Source organism: Phyllopteryx taeniolatus, chromosome 3 (assembly GCF_024500385.1).
Source record: "Phyllopteryx taeniolatus isolate TA_2022b chromosome 3, UOR_Ptae_1.2, whole genome shotgun sequence".
NCBI classification, from domain to species: Eukaryota; Metazoa; Chordata; class Actinopteri; order Syngnathiformes; family Syngnathidae; genus Phyllopteryx; species Phyllopteryx taeniolatus.
The window spans coordinates 11204571-11217266 of record NC_084504.1 but is presented as its reverse complement, the minus strand read 5'-3'; the positions used below and the strand labels follow the sequence as shown (position 1 = coordinate 11217266).

At 45.3% G+C, this 12696-nt stretch overlaps 1 protein-coding gene across 5 annotated transcripts in view; it reads left to right on the top strand.

Annotated features, from left to right (window-relative positions):
• Positions 1–12696, top strand: part of adamtsl2 (ADAMTS-like 2) — a 46173-nt gene that overhangs the window by 19805 nt on the left and 13672 nt on the right. For 3 of the 5 annotated variants that reach the window (XM_061769041.1, XM_061769042.1, XM_061769043.1), the window contains 10 exons: positions 159–261; positions 1914–2059; positions 2211–2334; positions 2954–3034; positions 3122–3297; positions 3725–3995; positions 7987–8335; positions 9800–9903; positions 9996–10122; positions 11539–11752. In XM_061769041.1, the coding sequence (XP_061625025.1) occupies positions 159–261; positions 1914–2059; positions 2211–2334; positions 2954–3034; positions 3122–3297; positions 3725–3995; positions 7987–8335; positions 9800–9903; positions 9996–10122; positions 11539–11752 (1695 nt within the window). The remainder of the gene's footprint in view (positions 1–158; positions 262–1913; positions 2060–2210; positions 2335–2953; positions 3035–3121; positions 3298–3724; positions 3996–7986; positions 8336–9799; positions 9904–9995; positions 10123–11538; positions 11753–12696) is intronic. The other 2 variants (XM_061769044.1, XM_061769045.1) reach the window with 2 other exon arrangements.

The following is a 12696-nucleotide window of genomic DNA, read 5'->3' as shown; positions in this document are numbered from 1 at the left end:
ACGCACAAATTGTGAATGTTAACACACATACAACACATACACACACACACACACACACACGCACACGCACACACACACACACACACACACACACAGTATGAAGCTAAAACGCAAAGACAGACACACAGACTGTCAAGTTTGTTGTTTGCGCCACGCAGGACTGTCCGGCCAGTGGCCAAAGCTTCCGGGAGGAGCAGTGCTGGTCCTTCAACTCACAGCTCTACGGTGGCCACAGCTACCAGTGGAAACCTCTCTATCCGGGTACCACACATTCAGCCTTAATCATGGGTTAGGGCAGGGGTGGCCAACCAGTCAGAGGCTAAGAGCCCACAGTTTTACTGTGTTTATGCAAAGAGCCACATCATGCACATGAGCACACACGGGGTACGATCGGAGATTTCCTTCCAGAAATTCTTTGTTAACGGGGGCAGCCAGGGGCCCACGCCCGTTGTGCCAGTTTTCCACTTGGTTCGATGCCCCTAGGCACATGTAAACTGCTCTCGCTTTCTCTTACACAAAGAGACCTCTGCTCTGCCAGATTTACTGTTAATGTCACACATTAGAATAGTACTGACAACAAATGACTCCCATAGAACTAAGACCACAAACCAGTCATTTTCAACAATGAACACTGTGTGCACTGTCTCCCAAACAAACTCTCGATTCAATGTTCAGTTTAATGTCTACAAACAAAATTATTATAATTTACAATAGCATTAGTTCTCTTTCCATGCATGTTGCTTAATGGGACTTCTAGCATTCCTTGCCATCAACAATCCTCAAATCTGGTTTATAGTCAGTTGTTCCCACTCGAAGCAATTCCTTCACGTGCCTATTCCAATTGAGTGTATACATGTGCAAACGTGTGGCGTAAACGTCACAACATTTATCAAGATGGAAGTCCGATGTCTATTTAGGACAGTAGCTGGGATTGTTTTTACACTTTCATTAAAACAACCACTTGATAAAAACAAGTTACAAGTAGTTCAAAACAAGATCTCTTCCAAATACATGCTCTGGTCGGAAGCTGTCATATTTACATACGTAAATGATGATGTCACCGCACATTTACATCAAGACAGAGCATTCGCAGACAGAGCGCAGCCTGACACATACGGATTCACGGTTAACATGTTAAAAATTTACTTCTGATCGGTTTGCAAAAAGGAATGTTCCACCGCTGTGAAACCAAATTAAATTCCATTCAAATTTATTCCTATTTATTCCAATTAAGGTGTTTATTTGGAGGGTTTTCATTATAGGAAATTGTGCAGTCCGTTCCGAGTGTTTCCGGGTTGCCTGGCAACTGGCAGGAGAGTGCAGCATGAATGTAAGAGAAACCGGTCAGCGAGCCGCATGCGGCTCCTGAGCCGCGAGTTGGCCAGGCCTGGATTAGCGGTTCAAACCTGTGTTAGAATTTCCAATTAGGGTTTCCAACATGGGTTAGGGCAGGGGTGTCAACTCTTTTTTGTCTCGGGCCGCATTGTAGTTATGATTTCCCTCAGAGGGCGGTTAGAACAGTAAAACCATATAAATCACCAAATCATGTTATTACCATGACACAACAAATTGAGGGATAACTAGTTTTGAAATCAGAAGACAAGGATAATAGTTTGTTCAAGTATTGTTTAAGTTACTGTAGAAGAAAGGTTTGGTAACAGAAAAATGCAGTATCTCAACATTGTGGTTTATTATTATTATGACAATTTGGAATTTAGGTACAGGTTTTAGCAAAAATCACAGAAGTTGACGAGCATGATTTGCTTTCGCGGGCCACATAAAATGATGTGGCGGGCCGCATCTGGTCCCCGGGCCTTGAGTTTGACATCGATGGTTTAGGGTGTCAATGGAGGGCTTCGATGATGTTAATGCTACCGACATTAGCATTGATGTTAGTGCTGCGCTGTGTCTAGACGACTATGTGCACATCTCCAGCAACCCGTGCGACCTCCACTGCACTACCGCCGATGGCCAGCGTCAGCTGATGGTAGCTGCGCGCGACGGCACGTCCTGCAAGTACAGCAGCTACCGCGGCGTCTGCGTGGACGGTAAGTGTGAGGTGAGTCCACGCTCGGCCACGATGTCAAAGTAGGGTTTCAAGCCTAGGCTAGAGTTGCAAATCAGGCTAACGTTTATTTTAGTATATTTATATTTCTAGGTCATTTGCCTGTGTTGAAAAACGCTGACATGTTTTCTTTGATGTCTCCCAGCCAATCGGATGCGATGGCGTTCTCTTTTCATCCAACACACTCGACAAGTGTGGAGTCTGTCAGGGTGACGGCAGCAGCTGCAGCAGAGTCACTGGAAACTTTCGCCGCGGGGCCACCACGCTCGGTGAGTGCCATGCGGTCACCACACTACCCGGTTGCCATGCCACTCCCTCACCACCGCTACCTGGTCGCCACCACTGCCAGCTCGCCATGCAACCCAATCGCCAGCACCACCCGCATGCTGCTGCCGTCGGCTCGCCGCCCGCTCGCCACACCGCCCGCTCGCCACACCACCCGCTCGCCACCACCGCTTGCTCGCCACTGCTGCCCTCTCACCACATCACCGGCTCGCCACCACCATCCGCTCACCATCACCGCCAGGCTTGCAACCGCTGCCCGCTCACCACACCACCCACCCGTCACCACTGCCTGGTCGCCACTGATGCCAGTGCCCAGTTGCTAGTACCACCCAACCGCTGCCACCCAGTCCTCACCACCACTCGGTCACTGCCGCCGCTAAATCCCCGCCGCCGCTCAGTCCCCACCTACGCCAGATCCACGCCACTGCCACCTGGTCCTCCCCTCCACCCTCCCACCGCCACCCGCTCCACCCCGCCGCTCGTTCACCATCACTGCCTACACCCGGTCACCACCGCCGCCCGCCATCCGGTCTTCACTGCCACCCGGTCCCCACTGCCACTACTCAGTCCGCTAAGCTCAGTCTCCTGCCTCCTGATTTCCAGGTTACGCCTTCATCACGCAAATTCCTGAAGGATCATGGGACATCCAGGTGATCGAGAGGAAGAAGTCAGCCGACGTTCTCGGTCAGTGATTGGCCGGCAGTCGGCGCGTAAGTTCCGTTTCCCAGACAAAAAGCCAAAGAAAAAGCCAAAACTGCTTCCTCCTCCTAGCCGTGACTGACCAGGCGGGAAACTTCTTCTTCAATGGTGCCTACAAGGTGGACAGCCCTCAGAACTTCCATGTGGCGGGCACTGTCTTCAAGTACCGCCGCCCCATGGACGTCTATGAGACGGGCATCGAGTACATTGTCGCCAAAGGGCCCCTGGACCAGCCCGTCAATATCCTGGTACTCAAAGCAGCATGTCAGGGACTAGGGTTTTAAATGAGAGCTTGGGTTTCAAATTAGGGTTTCAATACAACATTTGGGTTTGAAGCCAGGATTAGGATTTCAATGTAGGGTTTAAAACAATGATTAGAGTTTCAAATTAGGGTTTCAAATCTGGGTTAAGGTTTTAAATTCGGCCTTCAATTGTGGTTAGAGGCTTTGAATTAAGGTTTCAAGCTTGGAGTATGGTTTCAAGGTAGGGTTTTGAGCTTGGGTTATGCTTTCAACTTTTGGGCTTCAAACAAGGTTTTTTTAAACTTGGTTTAGGGTTTGGAATTACCGTTTAACGCTAGTGTTAGACATGGTTAAGGTTTTCAAGATAGGATTACATTTTCAAACCAGGTTTCAAGCTTGGGTTAGGATTTCAAGCCTTGATGTGTCCTTTCAGGTGTGGAATCAGAATGGCCGCACGCCGTACATCACGTACGAGTACACAGTCCTGAGAGACTCCCTGCCACCCATGCCGCCGCCGCCCGTTTACACGGGCGCTGACAGCTCAGTGGAGGCTGCGCCCCTGCCGGCGCACAACGCCAGCCGCTACCAGCAGACGCCGGCTGGGGGGCGTATGGAGGGGCCGGGGGGCGCCGCACAGCAGGAGACCAATGAAGTCTACGAGGAGACCGCACACATACACTGTGACACGGACACACACTATACAGGTACACGAACACGCACACTTTTTGTCTTGTGTATTTTTGGTGTATGTTTGTGTTTCCATTTGTGTCTTTGATGCCTTACAGGTGCCATTTTGTGTCTCCTTTTGTGTATCTTTGTACAGTTATGGAAAAAGTAAAATATAAAATATTATAAATAAAAATATGTAGTGGGGTGGATTGCTTTAATAGTGTCTAAACACCTGTAAGAACCTGTGAGTTGATATCTAAATAGAATCTGTGTTGTTATTAGTGGTCGCAGCACAAGCAATTAAAGCCTATAGCGTGTCTAGGAATTTATCAGTGAATGAAGACCACATCACAGGCATGTTAGTCAACTGGTGTATGGAGTTGCTGAGCTGGCACATTGAGGAAGGGTGGGCCTGGCCCTCTCCACCCGCAATGAGGGGGCCAAGCCAGTCGGCCCATCCCGTGGGAGACCTAGCCAGAGGGACGCCGCCCACCCCTAATCACTCCCCCAGCCCAACCGCAGCGCCCCAACCAGTCCCAAAGGGAGGGGGAATTGTACCGGACCCCCCCCCCCGCCCCCAATACACACCCCCCCACCCAGCAACCCCGGCCCGCACAGCCCTACCAACCCTGGAGAGCATGGGGGCCCCAACCACCAACAGGGCCCAACGCAGGAGCCAGCTGCGACTCGAAAAAGGTCACAGCCCGCCAAAAGCGAGCCCATGTCAAGCACCTGCCGTGAACAATAAAGGGCGAGGGCGCCAGGAGAGGGGAGAGGAAGGTGGGGACCCAAGGGCGGGAGAGGGGGTTGATTAATTTGATTGGTGTTCTTACTTTATAGTATTGAAGGAAGTCACTACCTCTAATTTGAAATTCTTGGAAAAAGGTTTCACATGGCATGATTGCATTATTTTTGAATAAGTGATGTAGGCGGTCAATTCCACTTTGTTCCCATGTGCTGCAGTAAAGCGATATTTTGTTAACCTCAAAATCGGGATTGTGCCAGATTGGGGGGAGAAATAATATAGTGCTAAGAGATTGCGTGGTTTCTCAACTTTCCACCAAGCCGATGAAGTGGCTGCAATAATCGGATTCTTAAAACAATTGTGGTGTTTGAGACTTATGCTGATAAATGGGAAGTCTGACAGTTTGGTGCTATTGCAGTGTCTGTTGTAGTTCCAGCCAAGATTGTTGTTCAAAATTTGGATGTCCATATTAATTAGTGACAGCGGTCGGTAAATAGCTGGATGAGTGAGGTCTTTCCCTGGTTTCAGTAGTAGTTTTATTGCGGCTGTGTTCATATGGCTTCTAATGAGGTTTTGAAATTAAATTTCTTTAATTTCTTATTCATTTTAATGCCTGGTGTCACTAATGGTATATTAGCTGCAAACAATAAACACGACATAAATGCAGATGATTCCATAATACTTTCTCCTATTTGACATGCTCAAATTTAATTATATTCCCAGGGATTTTGGGTATTATCAAGAAAAACATTGAAAATGCCTTGATGACAGCTCTTAAATTAAACTCCTATGAGCTATTATTGCTGTCATCATATTTGTCCAAACAAATGTGCCTTTAGTTGTACCAGGCATTAAAATTGAAAAAGAAACTGAAGAGTAGTCTAAAAACCTTTTTACATGACTGTGTCCTTTCTTAGTACTTTTGTGTCTCCTTTTGAGTGTCCTTGGTACCTTGTTTGTGTCTCCTTATGTGTGTCTTTGGATGTTCGCTGTGTGTTTTTTTTGTTTCTTTTTTGTGTCATTTAGCCATTTAGGTGTCTGATTCTTCTTCTCTGCGTGTCCTTGACTCCATTTGTGCATCTCTGATGTCCTTTGTGTGTGTTTGTGTGTATATTTTTCTGTGTCCTTGAGTGTAGTTTTGTACATTATTGATGTTATTTGTGGGTCTTGAATGTCCTTTTTGTGCATATGGTGTCCTGTGTGGCCCTGATGAAGTTTGTGTGTCTTTTAGTGTGTCTTTGATTCCTTGTGTGTATTTTAGTGTGACGTTGATGTCCTTTGTGTGTCCTTTTAAGCAGAAGTGGGTAGAGTAGCCAAATATTGTCCTCAAGTAAGAGTACTGTTACTTTAGAATAATATGACTCAAGTAAAAGTAAAAAGTAGTCATCCAAATATTTACTTGAGTAAGAGTAAGAAAGTACTCAATGAAAAAACTACTCAAGTAAAGAGTAATTTGTGAGTAACTTCAGATTATTATTCTTTTTTTTAATCAGAGCATGAGCATCAAATAAAAAAAAAATTAAAATAAAAAAAAAAAAAAAAGAATATATATATATATATATATATATATATATATATATGGGACTCGACACACACCTGCCACCATTTAAATTTTTAAGTGCCCATAAATCAACAACACATGCATTGGGCCCTACAGAAACATTATTTGCTTTATTCACTTAAATAACTTCATGAAGAAGCTGTTTGCTGACCAGACTTAGTGATTGTGTGTGCGTGTGGGACACCTTAGACATAGTCTAATGTTGCCATATCCACTGCCAAAACAACAATAGAAACATCTGCAATTTACCGCAAGGTGTTTTCTCAAGTTAGAAGTGGGCTGAAATATCCAAGTTTGGGCAGTCACAATTAAAGAGCTGCATGACAAAGCTGTTGTTTTTGGGTCTGTAAACACACTCGTGTGGCTTCCCCCCCCCCCCCCCCCCCCAAAAAAAAAAGAGTCATTTTGATTGGCTCGCAAAGGCTACATGCACGGTCATGTGACTGCCTTCTATCGACTGACTGGTGAATTGGAGACAACTGACATTAGTGTTCACGTTTGATTGGCGTAACGGCCGCCCTATGCGAAAGTCGAAGATGGAGTCTAAAAATAGACGGCCACACATATGAATGGATAAATACGAAGTACAGAACGGTATGTTGATCATTGTAACGGAGTAAAAGTATCGATTCTTCTTCACATAAATACTCAAGTAAAAGTAAAAAGTACAGTGCATTTAAAGTACTCTGACAAGTACAGTTTATCGAAAATGTTATTTGAATAAATGTAATGGAGTAAATGTAGCGCGTTACTACCCACCTCTGATGTTAAGAAAAGGAACTGAAGAAGCTGTTGCTTCCAGAGACACACGAGGGGACATGTCAAAATAGCTACAATGCACAAATTGCTTGTGCTTGTGTGTCTTTGTGTGCTTCAGTGACGTGCGGTCAGGGTAGGCAAGTGAGGCAGAGCCTCACTGCTCCCTGGTGGTCTTTCCGTTCCACTGCATGTGAATATTAAAAAAAAAACTTATGATTACATTAAATTGTTCCATTTTAGTTCTATGGTCCGTGCTTTACATTGATTTTCTTTTTCAATCCAATAATTTCAATGATTGTATCATTAAAATAGCTGAATTTTCATATTTCCTGTTCAAATGCATAGGAAGTGCAGCTACGAGTCACGTTGCGTCATCGCTCCCATGATGCTTCAGGAGACCACGTACACATCCATTCAGGCAGGCTGTGATTGGTCTGTGGCTTCACACAAGAGACATTGCTGTTTCCTCATTACATCGCCAATAATATACGTTTTATCACACATGTACTGCACTTACTGACGTTTAACAGACTGTCTAATATATTTAATGAAAGTATGTGACATTTAGTCTTTCTTATCGACCAGAAAAGCCACTAAAAGTGCACAGTGGAGTCTGGTATGTACGGTGCTACAACCAGCATGTGGCAGTGTTGAGCTGAGCTTCATAGAGCTCCAGACGTCACGTGACTGTAGTCAGTGCCTCACCGCAGTGCCTGTAATCATGAACCTCACCGCACGTCACTGGTGTGTGTGTGTGCGTGGGAGGATGGTGCTCGTGCAGCGTTGCATTATTGATGTCGCGCTCACACAAAGCGTATCAGCAGAAGATAAAAAATTCACCCAGGGCCATTACACCACCCCGCCAGGAGGCGAGGGTGCTTGGGGCAAGGCAGGTTTTTGTGGGACTTCCCCTTGCAGCTCACATATTGAATCTTTAACACTTTCCATCTTGATCCACTAGAGGGCAACAGCAGCGATACAGGGAGCACCGCCAACCCAGTCCCCGCCGACGTGCCCCTGGACCCTGAGGCTGATGCCCCTAACCTCATCTGGAGGGTCCTGCTGGAAGGACGCTTGAGCCCGGAGGAGCTGCTCATCAATATTTCCACCAATCAGCTGCTGGAGATGGAAGGAGATGGCTTGTTCTCTGCTGGCCCTGGCAGCCCGGAGCCCGACGGACCGCTTGTACTCAACCAGACCCTAGAGTTCACGCTCGGACGCAAACGCAATGACAGCAGCGCAGACATCTTCTACCACAACAAGACGCTGCACGCCGCGGGCAGGGCCGGCGGACGCTCCAACAGAACAAGGTAATGTAACAGAACTAGGTCACACAACAAAGCCAGGTCACACATCAGGCAGAACCAGGTAAAACAATATAACCAACATAACCAGTAACACCACCAAGAGAACCTGGTAATATGAAAGAACCAACTGAGCCAGTTACCACCACCAACAGAACCAGGTAGAACAACAACAGAACCATATATTTAAAAAGAACAAGGCGATGCAACCAAACAACCAGGTACTACTACACAGCCAAAAAAAAACAGGTACTACAACAGAACTAGGTCACACAACATAGCACAACTCAACCAACATAACCAGGTATTACAACCAACAGAACCAGGACTTGAAACAGAACCATATCTTGAAAAAGAATAAGGAAATGCAACCGAACAACCAGTTACTACTACACAGCCAACAGGACTACGTAACACAGCGGAATCAACAAGGCCTGGTAACACAACTAACACAAACATGGTAACATAACACAACCAAGAGAACCAGGTACTACGACACGGCCAAGTTGACAACAGAATCAACGACTACAACGACACAACCAACAGAACTAGGTACTACAATAAAACTAGGTTACATAGCAGAACCAGGTAACACAACACAACCACCAGAACCAGGTGATATAATAAAACCTGGTACTAAAACAGAATCAGGTAATTCAACCAATACAATTGGGTACTACAACACAGCCAACCAAACCAGCTACTACAACCGAACTAGGTAACACAACAGAACCTGGTAACACTGCATAACAGAACCAGGTAATACAACACAACCAACACAAGCAGGAGCTGCAAGAGAATCAGATGCTAAAACAGGACCAGGTAATACATCCTGGGTAATACAAGCTGGTAATACAACACAGCCAACAAAACCAGCTACTACCTAGAACTAAACAAAACTTGTTCACAAAACAGAACCAGGTAAGAAAACACAACGAGCAGAACTAGGTACTACAACACAATCAACAGAATCAGGTACTACTACAGAGGCAACAGAAACAGGTAACACCGCAGAATCAACAGAATCAGGTAACACGACACAACCACCCTAACCAGGCACTAAAACAAAATCCACAGAAGCAGATACTAAAATAGAACTAGGCAACATAACAGAGCCAGGTAACAACACGACGAACAGGATTAAATACTACAATAAAACCAAAAGAACCAGGTACTACTAAGCAATCAATCAAACCAGGTAACACCACAGAATGGGTACTATAATAGGTACTACAACCAAACCAGGTACTACAACCGAACCAGGTATTACAACTGAACCAGATATTGCAAACAAAACGGGTATTACAATAGAACCAGATCCTACGACAGAACAAGTTATTGAAACACAACGAGGTATTAAAACAAAAACCAGGTAACAAAACAGAACCTGATATTGAGACAAAATTAGGTACTACAAGACACCCGGGTGCTTTAATGTTAGATGATGTATGTAGATGTCATGTTCCACAGGGGGAATTCAAGGCTCTACCAAAAGAACCTGAAGCTGAGTCCGGCCGACATGTATCGCTGGAAGCTTTCCTCTCAGGAGCCCTGCAGTATGACCTGCTCCATCGGTACCGTCCCATACCGGGGTCGCTGTGTTCTAGCGAATCCAGATCGGTACCACTTCGACACACCCTCAAATATTCCCGCTGATCTCTTTCAGGCGTGTCCAAGTCGTTTGTCACGTGTATCCGCTACGACGGTGTGGAAGTACACGACATGTATTGCGACGCGTTGACCCGACCGGAACCGGTCCACGACTTCTGCATCGGGCGGGAGTGTCAGCCCAGGTACACTACTCACAAAAATTTGATGATATCAAGCTTTCAGCTGAAATTTCAGGATTACCGTAATGTATAATCTGCATTACCCACCCCCCCAAAAAAAAACAAAAACATTTGATAGTGCTTATTATACATTGGTATTAGTAAAATTTAAATGGTCACATTCTTTAGACATATACCGGCACCTGGGGGTTGGGATAAAGGTGTACTTTCATTCCAATATGCTATGCAATGTGTAATGTTACCAAGTTGTATATAATATGGTAAATTTTCGCTGCTCACCCAAAAATCACGACATCTTTGCAGGCGCTGCCATATCATATCATATCATATCATATCATATCATATCATATCATATCATATCATATCATATCATATCATACCATATCATATCACATCTGTCGCTACCGTGTCCGTTTGACAGCATAGGATTTAGCGTTTTAGTTTAGTAGACGGCAGATTTTATTTCTAGTACCGCCACTTCGCAGTCCATCATCTCCCAAGTTAAAAAATGTCGAGTCAAAGAACACGCTCTTTGGAAGAAACATGGACATCAACTGGAAGTCCGGCCCATCGGCCTTTAGTTCCATAGGGGATTTATGTCAACCCACCACCACCGTACTTTCATTTCAATATGATATGTAATGTCTAATTTCACAAATGTATAGATAATAAGGTACATTTTTGCTGCTCACCGAGAATCATGACAGCCTCGTGGGCACTGCCATATTGAAATCGGTAAAACGGAATGAAGCAGCGCGCGCTTCCGATTGTGTTTCCGAATGCACCCCATATCATATCTGTTGCTACCACGTCCGTTAGATGGCATCAGATTTAACGTCTTTACTAGATGGCAGATTTATTTCTTGTACCGCCACTTCAAGGAACATATCTCCCAAGTTAGAAAATGTTGAAGAAAAAGGCAAGTGACTCTGCTGCTTTTAAGAAGAAAGTTATCACTGTTGCTGTCAGAAGGGAACTGTGAACCAGCTCAGCAGTTGTAACAGTTAAAATGTTATACTTACCTTATCGTTGAGCATTGATTTTAATCCATTTGTTCTTTACTAATATGAGAACTTGAGTAGAAATGCTGTGAGGAAACGACACGAATGTCAGCGCATGCAGACAGCAGAACATTTCTTGGAAAGACCTAATGAAATACGGATTATACTTCATGTTTTGAGCATGGATACCAGCAAATCGATGGTGCATATTATACTGTACATGGGTAGAAGGGAATACCTGATTTTGGGGGGTAATTTTTGCCGTGGTTGCTACAGAGCTACAGAGAGACTGGACTCACAGACTCACAGAAAGGCACAGATGTGGATGTATTTGGAAATGCTCATGGATCAAACACCATGGGAGTAGTGCACTGGGAGCCACAATAATGTGACTGGATGGTTCTTACGGTCCCTTCAGGTGGGAGGCCAGCAGCTGGAGCGAGTGTTCGCGGACCTGCGGCGAGGGTTTCCAGTTCCGGCAGGTCCGATGCTGGAAGATGCTGTCACCTGGCCTGGACAGCTCCGTCTACAGCGACTTGTGCACCATGGCGGACCTGGACAGACCCGTGGAGAGACGGCCCTGCAAGAGTCCTGCATGCGGCCCGCAGTGGGAGGTGGCCGAGTGGACGGAGGTACGTCACCCCGGAGAGAGGCCTTCTACAACGTCTCGTGTACTGTTTGACAATGTTTCTCAGTTAAAAAATGGATGGATAGCTTTTTTCTATGAAAAAGCTATGCTAATATGTCAGGTACTACAATAGAACCAGGTACCACAACACAACCTGGTAACACAACCAGGTCACACAATAGAACTAGTATACAAGAAAGGCAGGTGCTAGAGACTGAACTAGGTGCTCCAAAAGAAGCAGGTAACACAACAGCGCCAGATACTACAACATAAACATGTATTGAAGCAAAACCAAGTGCTGAAACACAACGAGAGACTACAACTGAACCACATACCTCAACCAAAACAAGTAGCACAACAGAAACAAGTGCTCCAACAAAACCAGGTGCTCCAACAGAACCAGGTACCAACACAGAATCTAGAACTGCAACATAGCCAAGTAGAACAAGATAGACCAAGGTATTGAAACAGAGTGCTGAAACATAACCAGGTACAAAACCAGAACCAGGTAGGACAAGAGAACCAGGTAGCACAACAGAACCACGTAATCCAACAAAACCAGGTACAGAACAGAGCTTAGTACTACAACAGAACCAGGTAGCTAAACAGACAAATGTTTTGAACTAGAGCCAGGTACCACAGCATAATTAGGTACCACAACACAACAACATAACACAACAGAATCAGGTGCTCCAACAGAACCAGTGTTGAAACAGAACTAGATGCTGAAACAGAGCCAGGTAACACAACAGAAACATATTGAAACAAAAACGAAGTACTGAAATACAACCAGAGACTACAACAGAACCAGGTACTTCAACCAAAACAGGTACTAAAACAGAACTGAGTAGCACAACAGAACCAAGTGCTATAACAAAACCAACAGAGCCTATAGCCTAGAGCCTAGCCAGAGCCTATGCTATAACAAAACCAACAGAGCCTAGTACT